Source organism: Cryptomeria japonica, chromosome 1 (genome assembly GCF_030272615.1).
Source record: "Cryptomeria japonica chromosome 1, Sugi_1.0, whole genome shotgun sequence".
In the NCBI taxonomy this organism is placed as follows: Eukaryota; Viridiplantae; Streptophyta; class Pinopsida; order Cupressales; family Cupressaceae; genus Cryptomeria; species Cryptomeria japonica.
The window spans coordinates 268,807,485-268,834,608 of NC_081405.1; the positions used below are offsets into that span (position 1 = coordinate 268,807,485).

General features: G+C 37.8%; 1 protein-coding gene across 4 annotated transcripts in view; it reads right to left on the reverse strand.

The window, feature by feature from the left end:
* The window catches only part of LOC131075735 (pullulanase 1, chloroplastic), a 356,768-nt gene that overhangs the window by 317,906 nt on the left and 11,738 nt on the right, over nt 1–27,124 (reverse strand). For all 4 annotated transcript variants that reach the window (XR_009113252.1, XM_058012612.1, XM_058012613.2 and 1 more), the window contains 7 exons: nt 5,268–5,403; nt 4,663–4,715; nt 4,403–4,511; nt 4,014–4,150; nt 3,655–3,854; nt 3,364–3,513; nt 2,971–3,031 (listed from right to left, as the gene is read on the reverse strand). Coding sequence is in view for 3 of the 4 variants with exons in the window: in XM_058012612.1 (XP_057868595.1) it covers nt 2,971–3,031; nt 3,364–3,513; nt 3,655–3,854; nt 4,014–4,150; nt 4,403–4,511; nt 4,663–4,715; nt 5,268–5,403 (846 nt within the window). In the remaining variant the exon portion in view is untranslated. The remainder of the gene's footprint in view (nt 1–2,970; nt 3,032–3,363; nt 3,514–3,654; nt 3,855–4,013; nt 4,151–4,402; nt 4,512–4,662; nt 4,716–5,267; nt 5,404–27,124) is intronic.

Below are 27,124 nucleotides of genomic sequence, written 5' to 3' on the forward strand. Positions count from 1 at the left end.
TGATCTTAAGTTTTACAAAAACTTCGGGCCGCTTGGAGCTGGCATGAGAGATGTTTCTAAGTTATAAAATGTCCTTGCCTTCACTTTCGACCAACTTTGACAATTCACAAAAAACTCCTGAGCGAAATTCGATGACTTAGACGTAGAGGCACAACTTGGACTTTCCTTTTCCTCTCAGCTCATAAGTTTATTTTCGCAATTTAGCCTTTTGGCAATTTCGAGCTAAATGCCGATTTTGCAAGCTTTGTTTTGGGTCTAATGGACATTTTGTGTTGCTATCATTTTCGGCCTGAGTGCATAAAATGCGAACTTGGGTGCTATGCGCGATTTTACCCTTTCACCTCTCCTCACTTTCGGCCTATTGAGCCTCTTTGAGAGATAGGGTTTACATTTTCGGCCTCAATGACTATTTCGCGAAAATGGTCCTTTCTTCCAATTTCGGCCTGGGTGTGGTGTTTGCAAACTCGATTTAGTGACGCCCTGCCTCATGTATTGCGCGATTCTCCTAATTTCGGGGTGAAGAATCCTCTTGCAAACGTTAAAGTTTAACACTTCATCATTCTGGCGATTTTCGGGTTGGGGGCGATTTTGGAAAGGTTTACTGTTATAACGCTTTATAACTTTCACACTTCTTGCAAAATTCGGCCGAATAGGTGATTTTGAAAACTTTTATCAAGTTTAATGTTTTACCCCTATGCCCCAAAAACCAGGTCAAATGGCACTTTTGCAAACTTCGAAAAAGGCGCCTTTCCTATTTTCGCATTTTCGAGCTAAGGAGGGCATTTGAAAAGTTTATAAATTTAACGCTCTCTTGCATTTCATGATTTTCGAACCAAGAGGGGCTTTTGTAAGGTTTATAAGTTAAAACGTTTCCATCACGCGATTTTCACCCTATTTTCGGGCTCTGAAGCCTCTTTTTGAAAGTCGGTATGAAAGGTATTTTGAGAGATTTTGAAGTTTTTGGCTCCCTAGGTTATTTTGCAAACTTCGGCCTGGAGGGCCATTTTGCAAGGTTTTAAACTTAAACGTCTTCACTTGACTTTGCGAAATTCGGCCTATAAGCTCCTTTTGCGAACTTTTCTTATTTTCGGCTATAAAACCTATTTCGCGCGATTCTGAACACCATTTGAAGATTTTCGGCTTACTTGAGGAAAATGTGAGACCTTATCATTTGCTATTCTCGGCTTACCTAGCCAATATTTGAACTTTATATGTGTTTCTCCCAACTCGGCCTACTTAGCCGAATTTGTGAACTTGTAATCGCATTTCACCCTTTTCGGCAAATTGGAGGGTTTTGAAATTTTAAATTCTTTCTCACTTTTCGGCTTAGAGAGACTTTTTTCATGTTTCACCGGCGATTTCAAACACGGGCTCAAATAGCAAATCGTGATGACCCTCTTCAACAAACTTCGGGCATCTGTGCGATTCTCATATATTAACCTTATCGGCCATATTATTCAAAATGCGTGACTTTCAACTTAAATGGACTTCGGGAATTTCTTGGTCCGACCTGAAAGTCGGGATTCCAAACGAACACCAAGGGAGGAACTTCTCTCTTTTAGAGACCGGCAGACTACTACCACGGGGGTCCCTGTCAACTGACGGGGTGTGTGCGCAAGCACAACACAGCTTAATTCCTGTTTTCCACATACGGTAAACGATTAAATGCAGAAAGTAAATGCACAGAACATAATGGAAATATATTAAATAACCAGTCTCTGTATTAATTCAACAGTCCATGTACATCAAGTGCTTATAACATTAAACCCAGATACCACTATCATGATGATAATAAGAAGGAACGGTATGCAATATATAATACCCGAAGGGGTGCGACCAACCATCGCGTCCAACTGCCCTTCGGGACGACTAACTAACTGACTGCCGTAACTCATTATTACTAACGACAACATAAACATAATATGACAACATAACATAATGATTATTCCCGGCAACAATTCCCAAGATTTGCCTTGTTCTACCTTTAATCCCCTTCACTGGTCCTTCAGCAAATTTACTGTTTCGCCAATTTCTGTCTGCCTTATTCTGCCTCAAATCCATTTCACCAGTCAATCAGAGCATTTACTGTTTCTCATATTAGCAATCAATAAGGCCATATAATAAAATTTATAGATTTCATTTGCAATTTGATCTTGTCGGCATGCTACTAGTCAACCCAGTCTGCAATATATGTTGTGTTGGTGCAATATAAATCCCAGTTCAGTCAGCAGAGATAAAATGACCAGTTAATCTTAAGAAAACAAAGATCTAAAATGAAGTTAGAAACTTAGGTGATGATGTCATAAGGTTTAATGATGCTATAAGTGAGTTATAATGTCAAGGACAATGCAATTGCAATATTTTGGTCATTTTGGATATTTCATGTCATCTCTACACTTATGCTTTCCTTTATTAGTTTGAATGCTTAGTCAATGGCTTCTCTGCCTGTCTTGTAGAGCTTCTTAGGGCATAACAGTTTTAAATTTTAATGATAACTATGGAATGATTGTAAGCTTTAAGTGGAAATTTTTCCATATCTCTTGGAAAACTCATGTGCTATTAATAAACCTAATAAAAGGGATAGGTTCATTAAAAAAGTTTTCATATTGGAAGTTTATACAATAAAAAGATGGCAGATGAAAAAACCTATTAATTTATTAAAACCATTGCAACTTGTAGACCTTCTTGGGGCCATATCAATTTTAATGATAAATAAGGACTGATTATTAGCTTTATGTGGGAATTTTTCCATGTCTCTGAGAAACGAATGTGCTATAATGCATATTAATAAACCTAATTAGAGGGTTAGGTGAAGGTCCATTAAATATGTTCAAAAATAGAATTTATCCTATTACAATGTGATCTATGAAGAAAGCTAGTAATTTAATAAGTATATTGCATCTTTTCAATAGAAAGAACTACAACAATTTTCTACTTATCACTTTGATGAACTTGTATGAGAAAGCATACATGTGATGTAAAACCAAGATATGTCCCTCTTAAGTTTGGATCCACACTTTCATCATTCACGCTGCAATACATGTAAGAAAAGGCCCAAATTAAACATTGCAATCATTATGATAACCTGACTTACAGAGGTTACAAAAATGAAATAAAATAACATAACAGTAACTAACTAAGACAAGCTTTCTTAATTATAGATGACCATTAGCCTTCAAATATGGTATTAAAAAATGTGCCCTTTCTCTTCTCAAGACCGTGCTCCATAAGCATATTCAATTATTTATAGTCTGTTTACTCTTGTTGGCTTTGATTTGAAGGGCTAGTAATTTAATTTTACATAAAGATGGGATTATAGCATTAGAAATGAGTAAGTAATGATACCAAATCAGCAAGACAAACCTGAAATCCCTGATATGTAATTCATAAATAACAATGTCAGCAAATGATTCTAACTGCGGCTTTTCATCAGCCAAGCTTTCCCATCCTTCTGGTTTCAACAATGGGTCTTGGAGATTGACAAACAAAGATCTTTCTCCATTTGCTGAAAGTCTTTTTGCCACATTATAAAATTGAACAAGAATATATTAATAACGTTGAAATCAAAAAAAACCAAGACATTAAGTCCAAATCAAAAGTTAAGAATGAAACAACAAAAGATTTTCCAACCATCAAATAGTTGCAGAGAATTACCCTCGTGAATAAGGATCATTTACCATACAAATTTCAACACGTTGGCTACCAGGATGGAATACTGTAACTTCACACAAGTAATATTTTCCCTCCCAACTTCTTGGCCCACAAGTGCTCCAAACACCACCCTCTTCTTTGAGGTGGATTGTTTCTAAAGGTGAACCACCTGAAGGACTAGAATAAACGAAGACACGCACACACTGCTAAAACATATTAGATTATTTCCATGCCACGAGAAGCATTCAAAAAGTAAAAGGATGTGGAAAAGAAATGAATACATGATTATCTCAATAAGGATATGCATGAATGTTTCTTAGTCATATAACTAGAATAAAGATAAAACAGAAAAAAATGAATACTTGAGCTGTCGGTGCCCAAAGATGAACCATCACAGCATCCTCAGTAAATGTGGCTCCAAGTGGACCATCGTAGGAAAAGAGATCATCCAAAACACCCTGTAACTGTATACTAGTAGTATCCATCAAAGTTCCATAAGCTGCAAGAGAAGTTTGCATCAATGCACACTTATGATGATCTATTAATTTTTTTAGCCTTGATGCATTAAGCACTCCACTCTGAAATTATATTATAAATTGATACAACCAGTAGTCTGATTGCCATAACTTATTGTCTATAAACCCTGATATATTTTTCTTCTTTTCTTGTTGGCATTCATACTTTGGCTTCTCAATAATCTAAAACTGTGACAAAATGGAAAGAAAAAAGTATGAGAGATGCTTATCTTTACCATCAATGCAAGCAATTGCTAATTGGGATTTGACAAGCTCTTTAACATTGACACCAGCCGGCAATTTAAAAGCCTTGTAATGTGCAATGTGAGGAAACTTCCCAATAATCTGAACGATCAATAGAGAACTCTAATTAAGAAGCTACAGAAATCATGGAATCCTTGTTCCCAACATACAGCATTAAAGACGAAACTCAACATAGGCTATGAGAAGAAAATGTTGCTTATTTCACCACATAAGCATACATAACAGGGTTTACCTCTCCTGGAAGACTGCCAGATTCCCTTTCAAGTGGAACCACCAAATCCTCTCCTGTAAAAACAAGAGAATCTGAATTTTTTAGGTAGTTAAGAGCATATTTAACTAAGGTTTGGTCTGGCTCAACACAGGATAAACGATGCATTCAGGACTCAAGCATTGAGTCACTGCAACCTGAGACATCAAGTGCCTCCAATCTAGTGTTTATAGATTATCTGTTATCACATACGAAGAATGCCAGTGTTTATTAAATATTTCTTTCTATCTTGTATCACATGGTTGAAATATTTATTTTGACATAACTAAGTTTATAAGAAAATTTGAGACCCCAGACAAACAAAAATACAATCATCTTCAACAAAGGGCCTTGTCCAATCTGCAGACAGATAATTTTCAACACACACTTGATTCTCATTCTAATAGATAAAAGAGTGTGAACCATGTTATAAGGAAAAGTTGCTCTCAGCATAATAAGGCTACTAAAACATCAGAAATGCATTTAAATAACACAGCTGAAAGCTCAACTACACTAAATATGGAGGTTTATGCAATGGCATGATACCAGTGGGGATATGAAATAATAGAAAACAATGTGCATGTTCTAACCTTTTATCCCTCCAGAAGTAATATCCAACTTTGCACTTTTGCTGGCAAAAAGCTGGAATTGAACATTTTCTACATCCAAATTCCATGCAAGTAAGAGCTCACTCACCCAATAGGCTCTTGACATTGAAAGATTGCCCTACAAAATGAATCCAAATCCAAATAGAAAAGCAATAATTAATCTTTCTAGTCATATTTTTTAGAATCATGATATTTTCAGGTTAAGGTTCTTGTCAATTATCCTATATAAAACATATCTTGAAGAGAGGATTAACCAAGAGCAACGATAAAATGTATCACATTTCAGAGAAATTTGTAGGAAGCCATAGAATTCGTTTATTTAAAGTTAATATAAAACACAAATGCAACTCAACACAAAAAGGGAAGCAATAATGTGTTGATCCTGCCATATGAATACTAGCTACTCTTAATCTTTGTGACGATTAGTTTTTGATTAAGGTAAAAGCAGGTTTTGAAGGGGCCCCGAAACCCTTTACAAGCAGAACTTAAACAGCAAAGCTATGAGAAACAGAAAAGAACAAAACCACAAAAAAACCAGCAGCAAACCAGAGAAAACCCAGAAAAGCCCCATAAGGCCAGCAGGCCTTCCAGCATTCTTTTGTGACGATTAGTTGCAACCTAAAGTATAATTGATACAAAATTCCTGGCCATGACTCCATGGGCTACTTAAATGGAAAAAGAAGAAAGAGATAAAAAATGCCCTTGGAAGACCCAAAAATGTTTAATATGAGCAGCCCTGTTGGACACAGACAAATGGGAAAGTAAATTTTGGCTAGTGCTTTGAGTTTGGATGGCATCAAGTATTGAAGCTTCTGCATTTAGCCAAAAGATGTTGCTTGCCCCAAGGTTGAGGAACCAGCCCAAAACTAAGAATGCCAATATGAGGCTCCGCTGATTATGCCAAATAAGTGACTACGGGAGTAGGAATGTAGCTGAACTTTGGAAATTTTAGTAGGCTGAGAAAAGTTTACCCAGATGTGTACACACACATGCACTTATGTCTGATTGCAAATGGAATAGTATGAACCTATCAATCTAATAAAAAATTGAAAGATCTAGAAAATGACCAAATAATGTTGTGTTGTAAATCTATTACCATGAAAGTCAACATAAACCAAAAAGTACTCGATTGTGCATTACATGATGCCAACCTGGGAGAACAAAGAAGTTGCAGTTATGGGTGAGATGAAGAGCTTATTATTGGAGGAGAATTAACATTGAATGGTAAATATAAACATCTATATTAGCACATATGTTATATGGCAGCATGAAAAGTATCACAAGAGGAACAACCTATGGTTCAGGAAAAACCTAGTCAGTGAAAACAACAAAATTTTGTCCAAATAACATGTAAATTAAGGAGATTTGAAAGCAACAATAAAGCTTCAAAAAACAGTTTGCTAGTTTTTTTTCTCTATTTGATGTCTGTTCTTTTTGTTTTTCTATAACATATCAAAATTTGCAAAACTACTAACACAGTTGAATTGCCTCACCTTGACAAACCACATGGAGTAGAAACATGTCATAAAAGGAACCTATTGCCATTTTATGACACCTTTGGTCCATCAGTGAGAACAGATCAGAGATATGTTCCATGGACCAGTTATGCCTCAATTGATCAAACGGCAAGTCAGGGAATCATGAAAATGCTCAAGTGTCATTTCATCATGAGGTGGGTTTCGGGCCTTCCCCTTTTCCCTTGCATATTGCCTTCGTGCCTTGCAGTCCTTTGGTCCTTTACTTCCCTTTCCTTCTGGATTACAAAATGCAGGGAACCAATCTACCCCTTCCCTCTTTAGGAAGAGGTATGTCATCTCCCTGGACTCTGTAACCATGACTTCCTTGTCCTTTTGGATTATAGGATGTAGGGAACCGATCTACCCCTTCCCTCTTTGGAAAGAGGTATGTCATCTCCCCGGACTTCGTAACCCAGACCTTCCTTTCCTTCCGGATTATGAAATGCGGGGAACCACTCTACCCCTTCCCTCTTTGGGAAGAGGTATGCCATCTCCCCGGACTCCGTAAATTGGACTTCCCTTTCCTTCCGGATTACAGAATGCAGGGAACCGGTCTACCCCTTCCCTCTTTGGGAAGAGGTATGTTGTCTCCCCAAACTCTGTAACCCGAACTTCCCTTTCCTTCCGAATTATGGAATGCGGGGAACCAATCTACCTCTTCCCTTTTGGGAAGAGGTATACTATCTCCCCGAACCCCGGAATGCAAGGTCCTCCTTCCTCCTTCCTCTCCTCCCTTTGGACTCTGGGGTTCCCCCTTCCTCTCCCCTTGTAGTGTTTTCCTGAAGGCTTAGCGCCCGTCCTCCACTAACTACAACACTTCCAGATGGTGTGATCAACACTCAAGGCTCTTAATGCTCCACCAACTCCTGCAACTTGTCTAGTTTCATTCATGGACCTATAAGGGTGCATTTAATTTTTTTTTGCAAGATTGCCATCATGTGGAATCCAAAGCCATGCTTATTTATGGTTACTTGACGGACTTCATGTCAGGTCTATGCACTCTGACTTTGGAATGTCTGGCAATCTACCTTCTAGAAGTACTTTGCTTCTTGGGATTGCCTTGTCAAGGTATGGATGGGTTTCTTGCACACACAACCATGTCAAATCCATGCACTTCCCTACCTTCCGAACTGACATTCCTCTATGTACTATTAGAATAATATTTTTCTCTATGTCATTAATGGTCATTTAAGTTGTTTCTAATTTCGACTCTAGTTAACGATTGTTTCTTTTAGAAACATTGTCTTTGTAACTCTATTTAAAGGAGCTTTGTCTCCTTGATTAATTGAACAACATCGATTCTTTGAAATCCATATGCTTTTGCATCTATATTATGGTATCAAAGCAGAAAGAAAAATTTTGTTTTTTCTAAAAATTTTCGAATGAAATTTTTCATCACTGAAAAAACAAATCTAGGGCCTGTGATTTTTTCAGAATTCGAAATTCAAATTTTTTTTCTTAAGGGTTTTCTTTTAGACGGATTTTTCTACTGTTCTTCGTGTTTTCTGTGGCTGATTTCTTTTTAACCAGACCTTCGTCCCGCGACGCCATTAATCCTCTGCACATGACGCAATTTTTTCCACTTGCAAATTTTTTTTTCTGCCATTTTTGGACGGAAATCTGCATTTTTGATTAGGGTTTTTACCCTTCAAATCAAGTCAAAAAAAATTTCTGATTGCAGATTCTTGGTGGGTTTTTCGAGATCTCAACTAGGTTGTTTTCAAAATTTTGTGGGTGCATCGTTTTCCGTGCCTCAAATTTCATGCCAGCGGATTTCAATTCTGACTTCAGATTCTTTCTGGGTTTTTTGCAAGGATTTCTGGGTTGTCTTCATATTTTTTCAGGTCAGCCGTAAAATTTTCTCGAAATTTGTGCCAATCGTACTTCATCTATTTTTTGAAGTTTGTACTTGTATCTCCTCTATTTTCTACATTGAAATTTGTGCTTGGACTTGTCTCAGTGCATTGAACCTCGTACCTCAGGTTTTGTGCACTTAGCATCTTCTCAGTGCCTCGTTTTTCGTGCCTCGAAAAGCGTGAAGATGGCTTATGGGCATCCATGTTTGTTTCGGTTTAACATTTTTTTACCTGAAAAAAATTTTGATGGGTTTTAATTTTTTTTCCCTTAAAAAAAGTCTCTGGGTTTTTAAATATTTTCTATCCCTATAAAAAAAAATCATGGGAGGGTTTATGATTTTTTCCTCAAATTGTACTTTGCTACAGTCTGTTTTTAGTCACACCTGGAGTTGTTGCGTGAACATCTGCACTGGTCTCTTGTTTGCAGTCTATTTTTGGGCATCTTGCTCATCTGCAATAGTTTGGAGGGTTTGCCGATTTTTTCCACAAAATCGTGACAACTGTTCTTGGTGTGTCTCTAGTTACAAGGAGGAACAATTCTCTAACATCAGGTTGGACGGTTGGTATTGTTTTGGGTATCTCCATAAGTTCTGCAGTTTCTGGAAGGGTTGGTGGCAGACTCATCTCAAGTGGCAGAGTTAGTGGCAGGCTCTTGTCTTCTGTTGCAGCGTGTTTTGAGAAGAAGGGGGCAACCTTCTTTGTTATTTCTCTTGGTAGTTAGAATGATGACCATTAAGGGAGGGTATTAGAATAATATCTTTCTCTTTGTGTTATTAATGGTTATTTAAGTTGTTTCTAATTTCGCCTCTAGTTAACGATTGTTTCTTTTAGAAATATCATCTTTGTAACTCTATTTAAAGGAGCTTTGTCTCCTTGATTAATTGAACAACATCGATTCTTTGAAATCCATATGCTTTTGAATTTGTATTATGTACACCAATGTACACCAAGGTCAAGGCTTCCCCTCATTGACCATTGTGTTAGTCACTCCAGGTGAATGGAGCTAACTCAACAAGGTTTTCATAACCTTCTTCACTTCGAACTCCACCGTACTCAGGAGGGTATTCCTTATATAGACCCGTATGTCTAATGGTCCTATGACAAATAATAGCATACGGGTTCGCATATGGTGTATAGTTCTCAGACTATTTAGGGATCCTTCACATAATTCCTTAATTGACCCTAATCCCATCCATTTTACACTCCTTTGAGAACAATAAATTATGCATCTCCCAAAACAATAAAAGGGAATAACGGAAATATGCTTTTAGATTTACCCACTATGACCTTTAACACCCACAGAGATGCATCACTCAAAATTAAGCAAGAAGAAAAGAACAGGAAAGGAAATAACATCATGATCATCTTTGAATGTTTTAATACAAATCCTAGGCAACTTAAACAGACCAGTGCTTGTTCCTAGGGCACAGAGTCATATATTAGATTAAGAATGCAAAACCCCAAACAGCAAATTATTTCAATTAGTGAGCCTCTCGAATATTAATGCCTAACATTAACAAAACTCCTCATATTGTTGCACAAACCATTCTTATTAATCCATTATGCATTTCCAAAATTGTTGTAACCTACAAATAGACTTTAGTTCCTTGAAGGAAACCCATATACACAATTACACATTGACATGAAGACTACCAAGACAAATCAAAATATCCTTAATATTATGATTCATGTAAAACTTGTAAATACAAATGTAGGCAATTTCTGCAACCATTTAACAATTTACCCATAAACTAATTCAGCACTACTAAAAGAAATTCATACATTCTATTTCCATGAGATTACTTAACCCAAGCCTATATAGAGCCCTGCTTTTACTTGCCCAGAAAATGAAAATTCAGAATCCCTTTTTACGTCCATGGTATTCCTTTTATAACAATAAGGAATGCAACCAGCTACTGGTCGTTTACATGTGGCATTATTATTTGCCAATGATCCCGTTTTAAGAGAATATTCCCTTGTAAGAAACCTATTATCTCTATTTTGTCAAGTAAAACCGTCGACCTACTGTGGAAGGATACATGAAAGCTTTGGTCCAGAAACCAAAAAGATTTCAAAGGGACAAACTACCTTTTGAGCCATGCCACTATCACACATTTGTAGTTGTTTGTGCAGAGAGTTACCAGGATGCAAGATTCTCATTGAACCTCCTAGTAGGGGAGAACTTTAAGAGTCTCAATCAAGTAGGCACTCTTGACTCCAAACCCACATATTTTGTGTTCTCACCCACTACTCTCTTCATATTCCACCTATTTGAGGGGAGGATGGCGGTTGGCAGAGAGATTGGAATTATTTGCAAGCCATAGTCGAAGCTTGTAGCTGCACTCAAGCCTTTTAATATCCCTTTGGTTACCACTGGCAATTTTAATACCCCTCTGGCTACATGGTAGAGTGTCTATCGGCTTCATTTCAAAGCCTCTGCACATCTTCTGCAACTATCTTTTCAAACCACCTATCCTTTTGCCAATCCTCAGCTTGATCCATCATACACTTCATCTCGCAACTTCTGCAGACAGAAACAGGAACACTTCCTACCAGCAATGACCTATCTCTGAGAATGCATTCACTTCTCCAGGCTTCTGTGATGCAACTTATACGTAATATAACTGCCTCGTCTAGGAATAATGACCAAAAGTGATTGATTTTCCCTCTCATTCAATTGCTTTACTTTTTGAATTTCGAGATGGCAGCAAATGGATGACAAGTTTGCATACTATTATAATTTCAATTTGTTCACATATTGCATTAGGCTATGCGAATTGTACCTTCTTGTTATTACAACTGTGAAATCCTTCACACCGGCATTCTTGGAGTTTTAAAAATTTACTGGGACACTTGAAATTTTAATAGCAGGGTTAATGATCATGGCTTGCATCAATTATTGGGACCTGTTGTGACCATTTCACACATCGCCCCATTAGAATGGGGACCCCCTCTTTTCGCTTTTGTTTTTGCTTTCTCTCTGCTTGTTCTTCTCTCTGTTTTTAGGGTTTTGAGTGAGTGAGTTGTCTGCCTGGGCTAGGGCCAAACCTTAGGGGTTCTTTTGGATGTCATTCAGGCTGAGTCCAGTCAAATTTTGAAGAGTTGTTAAGTGTCCTCCCGAAGAATTGAGATGATTGAAATAAGGTAAGCCTTTCAGGGGAGTCAAATAGGTCATAGGTTAGGTCTAATAGGGGTTTTTAGGGTAAAATCCAAATTTTGACTAAGTGTTAGCATTTTTGAAGGAGAAATTGTGTGTTCTTGTCTGGGTAGGTTTTGATCAACTTTTTGAAAGTAAGATAATGCCTGAAACAGAGAAATCGCTCCTGACCCTTGCTGAAGGCCCAGGGCGAATTTTATCCTAAGTGCAATTTCTTATTTTTGATGGACTTGCTAACTAGTTCTTGGCCTTGAAAATGACCTGACTTTACCTTGTGAAGTGATTTGAGACTTAAAAGTGAAGCAGTTTAGCCTAAAGGGGTAAAATCGCTCCTGACCCTTACTGAGGGTCCAGGGCGAAAATATTGTTTAAGTCATATTTGTCATTGACTTTTCTAATTTGTTTTGTGCAAGGTCTCCCGGAAGGATGATTGAACATCACGAAAAACGATTGAAGTTTTGAAGGCAAGAAAAGTGATGATTTTTGGCCTAAGAGGGAAAAGTCGCTCCTGACCCTCAGCGAGGGCCCAAGGCGAGATTTTGATTTCCTTCATTTTGAAATGGAAAGAGACCAAGTTTTGATCATGAATGGAAAATAAATGCCTTTCTCCACCCACCTGAAGAAGTTTTGACTTGAAATAATGAAGGACCTTGTTGAAAACAGAAAAATCGCTCTTGACCCTCAAAGAGGGCCCATAGCGAAAAATCTTATAGAGGTCATTTCTAGCCTTATTTGATCGATTTGAGATGTCAAAGGCATGGGGGTGGATGAAGTGAGCATGATAAAGTATCCAGACTTGATTGAATGTGATGAATTGAAGGAGTTTTGCCCAGGAAAGGTAAAATCGCTCCTGACCCTCAGAGAAGGTCCATAGCGATTTTCTTTGTGTGCACATTTTTTGACCTTTCTTGGACATAAATTTATATTCATAGCGTGAAGCAAGGCGACATCTTCCTTAGCAAAGAAATTTTGAGATGAAAAGTGAAGCATTTTGGTCCAAGTAGCAAAAATCGCTCCTGACCCTCAGAGAGGGTCCAGAGCGAGATTTTCAAATATGCATTATTCTTGCAAGATCAAAGTGATTTTTATGATTGGAAGGGATGAAGGAAAGCATGTTCTATCCGTTGAATATAATTTGGATGATCAACAAAAGGAGAAATCAACCCAAAATCAAAAAATCGCTCCTGACCCTCAAAGAGGGCCCAGGGCGAAAAACCTAATATGGGAACTTTACATCCAAGTTTGAGGAAAGCCAAGGTTAGGCATTGGTTTGAAAAAATGTTTAAATTGCCTTGAAGTGAAAAGAGATTGTTGAAAGTCAGTATTTTGAAGGTTAATACAAAAATCGCTCCTGACCCTCAGAGAGGGCCCATAGCGATTTTCATGATTCTCTCCTTTGTTTGTGGAATTGAGACAAAATCTTGTGTGGATAGGAAGAGGATGTGATGTTTTGTGCCTTAGGGGAGATTTGGAATCCAAAAGATGAAGGAATATGTCTAGAATGAAAAAGTCACTCCTGACCCTTGCTGAGGGCCCAGGGCGAAAATCACAAAAAATGCATATTTTCTTGAAAATGGTGCTAAGGCAAGGTTAGGATAAAGCAAAGAGACCTCCAAAAGCATGATGAATATTGTTTTGCCTTTGAAACTTGATGATTTTGGTCACAAAATGAAAAATCGCTCCTGACCCTCAAAGAGGGCCCAGAGCGAAAATGTTGAAAATCCTCATTCTTCCTTGCAACAACGAAGCAAAATTGGATGGAATGGATAAAGGAAAGATGTTGCTTAATGACGAACGAGGTTTCAATGAGAAATGATGGAGAATTAAGCCCAGTTTGCAAAAATCGCTCCTGACCCTTGCTGAGGGTCCAGGGCGAAAAACCTCAAAATCACACCTTTTCTCCAAAATTTGATAAAGCTAAGTTTGCAAATCAGTGAAGAGGCCTAGTTGAAATGTCTTGAAGAGGTTTTGGACGTTGAAAAATGCTAATCTTGAGCAAAAAATAGAAAATCGCTCCTGACCCTTGCTGAGGGTCCAGGGCGAAATTTACACTTCCACCTATTTTTCCTCACGCAAAATGTCAAGTTTGAAGTGCAACACATTAACTAGATATCAATTTACCCTCCAGGAGATTTTCAAGTCAAGATGCAAAGTATTCAGAGCTAAAATTGAAAAATCGCTCCCGACCCTCAAAGAGGGCCAGGGCGAAATCATCATGGAGTTTAATCAAGCCTTGTTTTAAAAATTAATATTCTCCAAATTGCACTTGATCGCCAACATTGCTCATTTTGAGGCATTTGGAAAATTAAAATTAAATTAGCATTAAATTAAGGCATTTTGGCATTTAATAAATTGATTTTAAGCCTTAGAAAATCGAACTTTTATTTTGGAGGCATTTAAAATTAATTTTTATTAAATTAAAATTAAAATGAAACGCTCAAGGCACTATTTTGATTTATTTTGCCAAGTCGGCCCCCCTTTTTTTGGAATTTTATTTATTTTTAACCTCCTTTTTTGCAAAGTCGGCCTAGAGGGAGCAAAGGGGTGAGCGCTCTATATATTGGAGGAGTTTTTTCAAATTTCAAATCATTCAATCATTGCCTTAAGTGGAAAATTGGAGAGCTAATTGGAGGTGCGAAATCTGATTTGCTTGGAGCGAATTTCTTTCAATTGTTGAAGCCTAGAAGGAGGTGGAGTTTATTCTTTTCCAAGAGGTGCAATTCATCCAAGGGAGGACTTTGATCTACACTTTGCCTATCAAAATTCATATTTTTGCATCATTTCTTAAAGTTTAATACTCAAGAGGAGGTATGGCGAAATCACCTTAACACCCTTGTTGAAGATTTGATTTTTGAACATTTGTTTTGGAAAAATCTAAATATAGCATGGTTAATTAGGAAATGATAACTCAAGACTTATCATGAAGTTTCCTAATTAAAAATCTTAGGTCTTCCTTTTAAGTCTAGATTTCTACACTTCAAGATATATTACTAATTGTGAAATGTTGTGTAGGTGTCAAGATGGCGACTCCAAAGGCGGGAGCATCCACTAGTCGTCCGGCTCTCATCAAAGAAGATCAGAAGAACGACGAATTGGAGACCAGGATCGTGTCCAAATGGAGCAATATCGGAGATACCAACTTGGGAAACTTCAATGTGAAGAAGTTTCGAGAGGTCCCCTACATTGGCAAGCCATCACCTGTTGCGAAGAAGATAATTGAAAGTGGCATCATCAAGGCGACAGGTTTTCCTCCAGCAGTCCAGTGTCATGAGTTAATGATCGAGTGTGCCCGCCATTATGACTCACAATCAAGATCGATCGTATCCAAGGAAGGGAACACCTTAGCTTACCTTTCAGAGGAGGCTATAAGTGAGGCTCTTCATCTTCCAGAGCATAAAGATATGATTTACAAAAGTTTAGAAGGAGCCAAGTCAATGTATGAAGATGATCCTGACACCTGTTTGAACCTCATCAACAAGAATTGGTTGCTCAAAATTCGTCCTCGCCTGAACAAGATTCCCAACACACCGCATAGGATCGACTTCCAGGAGAAGTACAAAGAATTGATAACTTTGCTCAATCGAGTTACAGGAGCTCCTCAAGCCTTCTACTTCGAAAAGTGGATGTTCTTCTTCATTCAAGTGATAGTCCAAGGAAAAGGAACGCTTCATTGGGCCAGAATTATTAGCAATAGCCTGGACGTGCAGTTAAGAAGACTAAGGCCTACCAAGTCATTCCACATGAGCTCATATGTCATATATGCCTTGATCAGGAGTTTTGAGTATGCAAGGCTACCTCACAGAGGAGTGATCGGAAGAGGACTCGGAGAAGTGAGAGTTTGTGACTCTTATGTTCATCTGCATCATCCACCTGGAAGTGACTACAAGTTAGTCAATGATACCTTCACGATGAACATCACTCGGATATTGCAAGGCGGGATTCACAATCGACTATCTCTGGATGCACAAGAGCTTGTGAAGAGGTATGGTGCATGGTTCATCCAGTTTCAAACGTTTACATACATCAGAGTTCATGGGTGTCCTTCACCTCCCTACATGTTGCTGAGATATCCGACAGACAGAATAGTGTTACTTGAGGTAACCAGACAGTTGGCAGCTTGTGCAAAGGTATCCAAACACAAGCATGGAAATGGAGTTCCCGTACCTATCATATTGGGGAATTCAGTTGAGGTATGTCCTAATACTCAAGCTTCGAAGGATGCAGAGAAGGAATTAGCCTTGTATTCATTCACCTTCTTTGCCCCATGGGAGAATTTTGATCCTTATGGTTATATGGAGGAGGCAGTTGCTAGGAAGTATGGACATGAGTTTCAGGTGGAAGACTTTTGGATGAATCTCTCAAGTGATTTAGAAGTTAAAAGGAAGATGCATTCCAGATTGCCTTTAGATTTTATCAGAAAATGCAAGGTTTACAGAGTAGCCGATCAGGCCCAAGACAATGGCAGATACCTCCAGTCATCCTATGACAAAGAAGATAAGAGAGTGAAGATAGATTGGAACAAGCCTGAGATTTTGGACTTGAGAGCTTTGATGGCTCCAGTTTTATCATGTACTCGCAGATGGGTGGACGTACAACATCAGAAGTTGAGAGAGCAAAACGTACCAATGACTTTTACTTTGGAGGAAAGACCAGAAGAAGGAGGAGCAAGCGTGAGTGAGGAGACTTCTCATCCCAGAGGCACAAAGAGGAAAGAAAGACCTGAGAAAAGAGAATCTTCCAAGAAGAAGCAGGAGGCCAATCGAGATCGCCCATCAGGCACATCTTCTCAACATGGAAAGAAGGCAAGTCAAGCTGAAGGTCAAGAGAAGATGCTACCCGAGGTTGATGAATCTATGGAATCCATGGTACAAAATGATAAGCCAGAGAGGGGACGGACATCTCAATATTCATCAAGTCAATCTCTCCAAATTGATGAGCTACAGGAAGATCAGAGAAATGATGATGAAGAGACATCTCCTCTCCGAGAAGATGAACCACTGCCTCAGGAAATACAAGTTAGAGAGACAAGATCCGCCATCCCAGATTGGCTGAAAGAGAGACTGACAAGGGTGATTGTGGTTGAAGAAGAAGAAAATGTGATTGATTTGGAGAGCCTTATAGGAAATTCTCAAGAGACAACAGAAAAGAAGAAGGCCACCAACATGTCCAAGGTGATAAGAGATGAAGCAGGATCCAGGAAATTGCAGATAGCTACACCAATAGTGGACAAGTATGAAGGTGAAATTCTTGCAGATGAGTATGACTTAGAAACATTTGAGCTTGGTCCACTCACTACTGAACAGGCAATGGATGAGGCAACCGATTCGTTTGAAGCGCTTAAGGACAAACTCAAGGAAGAAGTGGAAAAGAATAAGAGGCTTGAGAGAGAGGTCGGTGCTTGGAGAGGTTACTTTAGTCATCTCAATCAGCCCTTGAGACATCAGGATCCAGCAGTATCTCCTATGCAAGCACTTCCCCTTGAATCAGTTGGCGAAGCAGAAAGGGTCAAAAGCTTGGTTCAGCTTATGAGCTCTTGGATTGATAAATCCCACACGGTAGCCATTGAATTTGCAACAAGGATGATGAAGACAATTCATCGAGCTATTCAGGTCCTTGAGATTATTCATAATCTGTTGATAACTGTAGCCGCTTTTGCTCACACTAGAGATGTTATCATTCCTGTCCTGCAAGTAATAAGGCAAACACCAAGATGGATCCTGGCACAAGAAAAGATAATGGATGGAGGAACTCATAACCTACTACAATGGTCTGCTCTGCTCCAGATGAAAGAGGTCCTTTTTGAAGACATCAGCACCAAATGCAGTCAAGTTGAAGGTGTCATCCATCCAATTCAGGATAAAGTGTTTGAAGTGTTGTGTACCATCCTTGGCCGACGAATCGAGATTGAGACAGATGTGGACATCCAAGAGTTGGAGGATAGGATCAAGGTCATCTTTTGCAAAGAGGAAAATGTCATCACAGATGAGCAACGAGACCTGATGTTCACTACCATGCTCCTGATTGAGAAGATCAAAGAACTCGAACCTGGATGGGAAACAACTCTTCTCACTGCTTTCGATTAGGTCATTCACTTGGAGGAACGAATGAAGAATCTTCCCGAGATTCCTATTGCTGAGATTGAAGGAATTGTGTTCAGATTCGTTGGATATGCTAAGAAAGAGTATAGGAAAGGGAACAAGGTTCTAGAAGAAAGGTTGTTATAGGATGATGTGGCATCTTAATTGTCATTGGTCTATGTTTCCTCGACTTTTGTGCCAATTAAATATTTGGCTATGCATTTAATAATGTTCATCTAAAAGGGGAACTTTTGTAATAAACCCTAATTAGGGTTTAGGTGTCGAAATCTTAGCCATTGATCTTCTTTCGATCTGGGTCGTTCATTGTAATTGAGGATGCTATATATACCCTCACTCATTTTCATTTTGTCATTAGATGAGATCAGATTAGAAATTAGAGATTAGAAGAGTTTAGAGAGAAAGTTATTGTGTAGCAAGATTGAGTAGTGAAGAAGGAATTTTGAACAATTGTTGTCCATTTGGCTTTTGAGATCAATAAAATATTGAAGTTATGGTGTTTTATTGCAATACTTGTGGCTATCTTCATGGTTGTTTATCTTCTTGAATCATTCTCAGTCGAAGTAGTATTTAAGTTTGAAGGACTAAGTGTTGTGCTTGATCTTTGGTGAGATTCATATCCAAACCACTAGCTTCTTACTGATTGTAAGGACGCCTTGTGTGGTCGACTGGAGATATTGAGATTGCTTGAACATTCAATCATTATTGAAATATTGATATGTATCTTAATGATAGTATCTATAATCCTTGATGATTTGAAAATCACTAATCACCTTAGAAGATCGCATCAATTCCAGTAAAGTTGTAATCCCTTGGCAATACTAAAATTGGTAGAATCTTACCAAGTCCAGCTTACATTGAGTCATTCTTAGGATTAGATTAGAATTCATCTCTTAAAAACCCTATCTTTTGATCTTTTTTGGAATTTGTTAGTGTTAGGAAATTCCTGTTCCTGCAGTCAAGTAAGAGCAACACGGACCAGCTTTCAAAGTGCGTAAGACCCCTTGAAGAAACAGCATTCACAACGACCACTGGTGCTTATCCACACGTAGAGATCCTACAGCGAAGAATCTTGAAGTCACCCTGATTGATCCTTTTCGTGATATCTTCAGCATTCAGAGGCTTTACTCAAGAGAGGATAAGGTACCCTTGGGTATTTTATTCTGTGTTTGATAGTGTACAAAATACACGTCAACAGGACCCTAGACAGGTTCTGATTGCATATTAAACTTAAGTTATCTTCTATATTCTTGTCTATCCATCTTTCTCTTTACTAAGCAAAGTCAAAAGATCTTGATCTGTCCCTATTGGCATTTCCTTGTCCAGCATGGTTCCACATGCTTGCAAACAACTCATCTAACCCTTCAATTATGGCATGAAATCTGAATTGGAACCCTTTCTTGGTCAATTTACGTGCCAAATCACTTAGTAGAGACCACCTTATGTCACTCCCCATCGCCCCCGCATACCCGCACAATGTTTTACCCTTCTTATATGACTCCCTCAGGATCACAAGGTTAACGTCTTCCTCGACCTCTTCCTTCACACTTTCCTCTCATATACCTGCGACATACTTTTGGTTCTTTGTCATTACGATGCGGGAATACAAGGTCGACATTCTCTTAGGCTTCTTTCATCTTTCCCTCCTGTATAAGCGCATGCTACTTAATCCTCTTCGTGTGACCTACGCGAGAATGCGAGTACACACCCATTCGTATATTTTCCCTTAATTTCTCCCTGCAAACCCACAAACTTAACCCGGCAATGTACTGACGCACGACTTGATTACGGGGTTAACATCTCTTTTATCACCTTCCTTTCCTTTGCTCTTGCATACTTGCACTTCAACATCAGAGGTATAAGGAATACCGAGGGAAAAAAGGATGGACTTACAGGATGCCTTTCGGCCACATGAAAAAATAAGTTATAACAAAGGGGTAGCGGGGTTGTGTAGCTTGAACTTAAGGGAACAAAACAAGGCCCTAGGGATAAACCTAATCAACCAGTTCAAGTATTCCAAGGAACATGGAAGGGGCCGGTCATATTACGAACCTAAACCCATGGGATGGGGCCCCTTTTAAAAGATATAACCAGCTCAACGGGTCAACAACAAAATAGAAAAAAGGGCCAATGCAATTCGCATAGAGCTAAAACACAACCAAATTTTCAAAATTGCTACACTTTAAAAGGCCTGCCAAGGATAAATGAATCTGAGGAATACATAAAATTTACAGTCCTTACACATTGGTCTCTTCTCTGTGACCAGTTTGCTATATATTGGCTATTAAGCCTCATTGTAAAGGGTTCTCTCCTTACTAACTTGAGCTACTCTTTGCTCTCTCACTTATCTTGAAGATTTGTATATTTTCTTGCATTTTTGCAACTGTAAGTTTGGCCATTGGCCTAAGAATGAATTGAAATCATCATTCTTTCCCCTCTTCAACTTATGCATGTTGTGTATGTTTCCTTACCTTCATTATAACTGTATGTTTTGTGGCTTTCTCTCATGTATATGTTATGTCATTCAGCAAATTCTAACCTCCATACATGCGTTTGGGGTCATTCATGAAATTGAAGTTTGTGCATCTCCAGGGTATTTCGATTGATTCTTGTGCCATTTCGAGGTGGGGAGAAGAACATCTCTTATCTTGGTGCATCACCTCCTTTCATTTAAGCATTTCCTTCTTCCCTTTCCTCTACAAGTTGTTAGGATAGGTTTAGAAGTACAATTTGGAGTGTTAAGTTATTTCAACACTTGCACTTGGATTGAGAAGGAAGTCGACCTTCTCCAGAGATTCAACCCCTTTGCGCAAGGTCCTGTTGATTTTCCCATGTTTTATTGCATGTATTTTAATGTATATATCTGATTCAATCCGATACTTGCAATCTTGGAATTCTATGTGTTCTCAAATTGAATAACATTATACTATATATATTCCTTTGGAGAGGCATGTCCTTGAACGGACATGTCTCTCCTTTAATTATAATAATTTAATCAATATTATAATGTTTCATCAATCAATTATTAATTTAGAATAATATAATAGATTAATATTGAATATTAAATTTTATATGATTAATAATAATATATTATTATTAATCAACATATATTATATGTATTCTAAATGATCATTCGACTGAAGCTACAAACATTAACACTCCCTTTTAGCTAGGGAGGATGATCAGACAGAATGTGTAGTGATCTCCCATGTCAACACTTATGGCCCTCACCATAGCTACACAAAACATAATTAACACTCCCTCTTAGCTAGGGAAGATAAAATCAATGGAAATGCATTAAGTTTAGATTAATTATGGAATAGAGAAAATATTATCTCACTATGATATCAAGAAGTATGGTATAAACAAGAATATCAAGGCACATGATATTCACCATAACTCAAAAATATCATCTCATGATATTGGGAGTATTTGCATCAACCATATGATGCTCATCACAGGGGACCATAGTCTCAAGGTGTGAATTTGCCTCCATCGGCGATTCTATTCACAAGCTCTTGTGTGGATTGCCTCTGTCGGCGATTCTATCCATAAGCTCTCACGTGGATTGCCTCAGTCGGCGATTCTATCCATGAGCTCTCACGTGGATTGCCTCAGTCGGCAATTCTATCCACGAGCTCTCATGTGGATTGCCTCTGTTAGTGATTCTATCCACAAGCTCAAGTTATTGTAAGATCGTCACCTTCCAATAACCTCAAAAATACAAGTGGAAATCATTTGGAAGTCGTCACTTCCTTATGATTTACACAGGGCCCATAAGGCATTAAATGATTTCATTAGTATAATAATCAATTGAATCAAGTTTTACCTCATATGTGTTTCACCTTCAATAGTGAAAAACCCTCTCAATCACTATGATCGAAATTGTCGCAAGTTGACTGAACCATCTACTCCCTCTGAAGCTCAAGTTCTTGCATCAACCTCTTGTCCTCTTTTGAAATGTCAAACTCCCTCTGCATCTGGTCTCAATCATCAATTCGTTTATAAGCATCAATTTATTTCTCCCTTTAATTCAATTTTATTGTGCTTTCGTCCTGAAGGTATGTCAGAAAGAGATTACAAATAGTTCATAAACTAAATTATCTCAAACAGAAATACCAATGATAGAAGCATACAAGATTTTACTAGCCAATATTATAGCATAAATTACAAACTCAATAATTCATGTGCCTTAATAAAACATGGAATACTTATCTTAAGTTTAAAACATTTCCTTTCATAAGGTGAGCCCATATAAAAAATATCACGCATGAATCATCTCTCATCATAATTCCCTTTGAATGATGTAGAACATTTTCATAATTTTGATCAACACTTTCATTATGATCTGCCACACACAGTCGTTAATAACTTTTGCAATTTACCAAATTTATCCAATCTCTTCGGTGAGATGTTAGAAAATCTAATTACAAACATTTCCTCCAAGTTATAGCCAGATCCAACGGTTAAAACAAAAGTTATGACATTTTTCCCAAAACTGCTAACCCTAGGTAGGGTTTCAAGTGACCTGCACCAAAGTCGTCATATCTTGCACAAAACTGAATCAAATTTGATGAGATAAACATATTTGAAAACTAGAAAGACAGATCTTTCCATCCATATATTATAGTCCTCATTTTGAGGCCAACCAAAGGCCATACAATGGCATATTTCAGACTGAAAATTCTAGAAAAAACTGAATTCTCCAACCCTCTCCAACCTCCAAATTAAACTTCACAGGCCTGAGCTCTGATACCATGTTGATTTTCCCAGGTTTTATTGGATGTATTTTAATGTATATATCTGATTCAATCTAATACTTGCATTCTTGGAATTCTATGTGTTCTCAAATTGAATAACATTATACTATATATATTCCTTTGGAGAGGCATGTCCTTGAACGGACATGTCTCTCCTTTAATTATAATAATTTAATCAATATTATAATGTTTCATCAATCAATTATTAATTTAGAATAATATAATAGATTAATATTGAATATTAAATTTTATATGATTAATAATAATATATTGTTATTAATCAACATATATTATATGTATTCTAAATGATCATTCGACTGAAGCTACAAACATTAACAGGTCCCACACTTCGGGGTTCTTTCCATGTTTCAGAAGCTTGCTAAGTTGATAGCTCGGCAAGGGTGCAAACTTTTGTGACAACAGAACCTTAATCTTTATTTTTTGTGTAGCCTAGTAGGAAACAAAATAATCACATTTCAACTCAAAAATCAAAAAGCTTTGACCATAATTTAATGTTCATGTGGATCTAAAACCTATGTCCATGTTGTTTCATTCAAAAATAGTTGGGAACTTGTCATACATGAGTGACTTGTGCATGACTTGTATAACAAACAATCACAGTGTTTAAATTCGTGCCCTAGATCAGTAATCAGATTTGTAACATTTAATCATGCCCTAGTTTATTAATCAAATTTGTATCATTTGATTATGCCCTAGTTTATTAATCAGATTTGTAATTTAGTAAACTATAATCAAGTAAATTCAAGAATGAAACAAGGAACCAAGAGACAAACACAAATACCCTGGGAAAACCTCCAAGGAGGAAAAACCCAGCATTAAAGACCCACAGGTCAGATTATGTATTCACTCTTATTGCACAAATACAATACTTAGCTTGCTTTTCTGAATCTGATCTTTATATATCAGATCTGCCCTTTTGCATGCTTCAAAACTGCACCAAAATGCCCTATATCCTCTTGAATAAGTTCGCCCAATCCTTGGACAAATTCGCACAACCTTCTTTGGTGATTTCGCACCTCTTGTTTGCAGAGCTAATTCGCTGATTTCATGGATAACTGAATATGTGTTTGTATTTGCATTTTAACCTTTATTTATATGAGTCCTTAGCCTTTATTAAATCCAAGTCGGCCTCCCTCTTTTGGCACCAATTTATTTATTGTGGCGTGAAGTATTTAGGGTGGCATGGAGGTATAGGGCTGGGCCCAACTTGGGGGCACGTTACCCCTTTAGGATAGGACCCAGTCCTATATGGGTTCGGATGTTGCCTTAAGGCAATCCGAACCTATTTTTACCTAGTTACAAACAACACTCCCTCTTAACTAGGGAAGAAGAGAATACATAATCTGAACCTTTAGAGTTCCATCTAGCACACAAGCATAGAATGGATCTAGCACACAAGCATAGAATTACATCTTCCACCTAGCACACAAGCATAGGATGGTTCTAGCACACAAGCATAGAAAGTGTAATACACAAGTGGGTCTTTACATAATTACAATTTTCCATCTAGCACACAAGCATAGATTGGACACAATTCATTCTTGCACACAAGCAAAGAATGATCAAAGTGCTGCAAATAGAGTCACTGAGATTGGAGCTCCCTCTCAATCAGAGTTCCGTTTTCCACAATACCAAGTCTGTCTTTGAAGTATTCGAACTTCACTCTGGATAAGGGTTTGGTAAGGATGTCCGCAACCTGTTCATCCGTGCTAATGTACTTTAGTTGAATGGCGCCTCTTTGTACCATATCCCAAATGAGGTGATAGTGGGTTTCCACATGTTTGGACCGGTCATGGAACACAGGATTTACTAACATCTTTATACAGCTTTGATTATCACAATGAATGGTGGTAGGACCACTAGCTTGACCGAATAATCCAACGAGGAGTTTGCGAAGCCACATTGCTTCTCTGGATGCAACAGATGCTGCAATGTACTCAGCTTTTGCAGTGCTCAATGCTACGGAAGATTGCTTTCTACATGCCCAAGAGATCACTGCAGAGCCCAAGTTGCAGCAGATACCCAAAGTACTTTTCCTGATACATTCATTGTGCAATCTGTAATCTGAACTCAACCAACACTCCTTAGAGAGGATCACAACAAGTAGCCAGTAACCATAAGTAATAAGTAGCCAAATCACATAATGGTAACTCATCATGGATCCTTTTATAATATTCATCTTGCCTTGCCTTTAGAGGATGAATCCAGAACTTTATCATGTACACCTGCAAGACATGAATACAAACACAAGTATATATATGCACATCATGGACTCTTTCCATGATATCTATCACGCATATACACCATTCATTGCCTGACAAGAATGATGAAGAGCTTCCATTTCAATCTTCTCTCAGAGAAGATTGCAGCACCAACTTTATTTGCACACGAGTATTCTCCTTAATCTTCTCCCAGAGAAGAATGCATTACCTTTACCTCAATCTTCTCCCAGAGAAGAATGTAACATCAGAAAGTCATAATCTTTCATCTTGCTCACAAGCATAGAATGAAGTTACATAAACCATAGTCCTCCATTTTGCACACAAGCAAATAATGAATAAACATAATCTTCTATCTAGTACACTTTCCATCCAACACACAAGCATAGGATGAAATCCATCTTTTCTACCATCTTACATTGCCCGCAGAGGATGGTAACAATTACTCTTCTCCTTGAGAAGATTACACTACCACCTTACATTACCCGCAAAGGGTGGTTGATGAAACACAATGCATCACTGAAGTTGAGACTCCTTCTCAATCAAGACGGTGTTCTCCACAGCTCCAAGTCTATCTTCTGAAGTACTCAAGCTTCAAAAGACTTGGTGAGAACATTTGCAACACAAGATTATCCTGCCATAAAACACTGAATTTTCAGGTATCTCTATACGACTTTGATAATAAATAATTATAAGAAACCATTCAACAAGAATTTGAAAAACCACACAATTTCCTTGATAGTTCATGCTCCAATGAATTTAGCTTCAGCAGTACTCAGTGTGACTGAGGACTGTTTTCTGTAGTCCTAAGAGATCATAGGGTATCCAAGTTACAACAAGAGATTGAAGTGACTCTCCTTATCCGAGACACTTCAGAATCTGAGTTAGCCTTCTGAGGTGATTACAGTCTTCTGCTCACAATCATTTGAGATTTTCAAAATGCAACAAGATACGCTTGGCAGCAACAACATGCTTCAACCTTGATCATGAATTAGTTGAGGCATCCACCAATCAGCTGCTCATGAGGCATCCACCAATCAGCTGCTTGTCTTCAGATGAATCTGCAAAATCAGACTTTGCTACAAACATCCTCAATCTTTATGTTAGTTTTCATAAAGGTTTACAATCCATTATTCTAAATATCAAAAGTATACTTGACTTGGAATAATTTGGTTAGATCCTTGACATATAATAATTCCTTATATTCCAATGATGAGAATAGAGTTAAATCATCACATCAAAATCCAAAATACTTTAAGAAAGGAAGTTAGAACTTTACAAAACCCTAGACTTAACAAATGATTGTCAATTCTTTAAATACTAAGTCTTTATTGAAGATAGGACTCCCTCTTAATCCTTAATCAAATAAGAATCAATAAAGGAACCAGAAATCATATAACACTGAAGATGCTACTTGCTTTTCTCTTACTTTCACCTTCTGCAAGGTGAATTTTCAGAAAACATTCATCTTTAACCCCGAGAGGCTGAGATACAACCTAGTTCCCATCCGAATAACCATGCCTGAAAGGATCCTTATATACTTATTCAAGCAAGCAAAATACATAAGCCAAATCATCTTTCAAACTGAACAATTGAAATTGAGATTTCTTAGAAACCCAATCACAAGATATAGTATGACTACATACATATGATTGATAAATATCAAGTAGAACAGAATCTTCATACTTTGCTGAACAAGATCCTAATTATATTCAGCTTTGGTGGAAGTAGAAGAAATTAACGAGTAAAATGCTTACCTCAGCCTGAAGAGATCTCAATGCTAATCACAGAAGGACACCACTGACTTGATCATCTTTCACTCTTCCTACATATGCTATTTACAACAATAAATTCTAACTTCTACTATGTAGGAAAGAGCATCATCACAACCAATTAACTGAAAGCAACCTGTCATGCAGTTATTTTAACAGATAACTAACACATAATAAAATTGCATTTGTCACAACATTTAATGACATGAGCTCGAATGCAACAGGGATGATATAAGGATGGTAACTTGGGATAACACAGGTACAAACTTGCTTGTAGACCTACAAGGATAAACACCTGACACAGGGAACCTCCAAACATGATTGGCCCAACACGGGTTAATTCAAAGAGAATATCATTTTCCTTTCACACAACCCAATAGGGGTTTTACAAAACTAAGTAAGCACAAACCCATAAGAAGCAAGTATTGATAATGAAACCCTT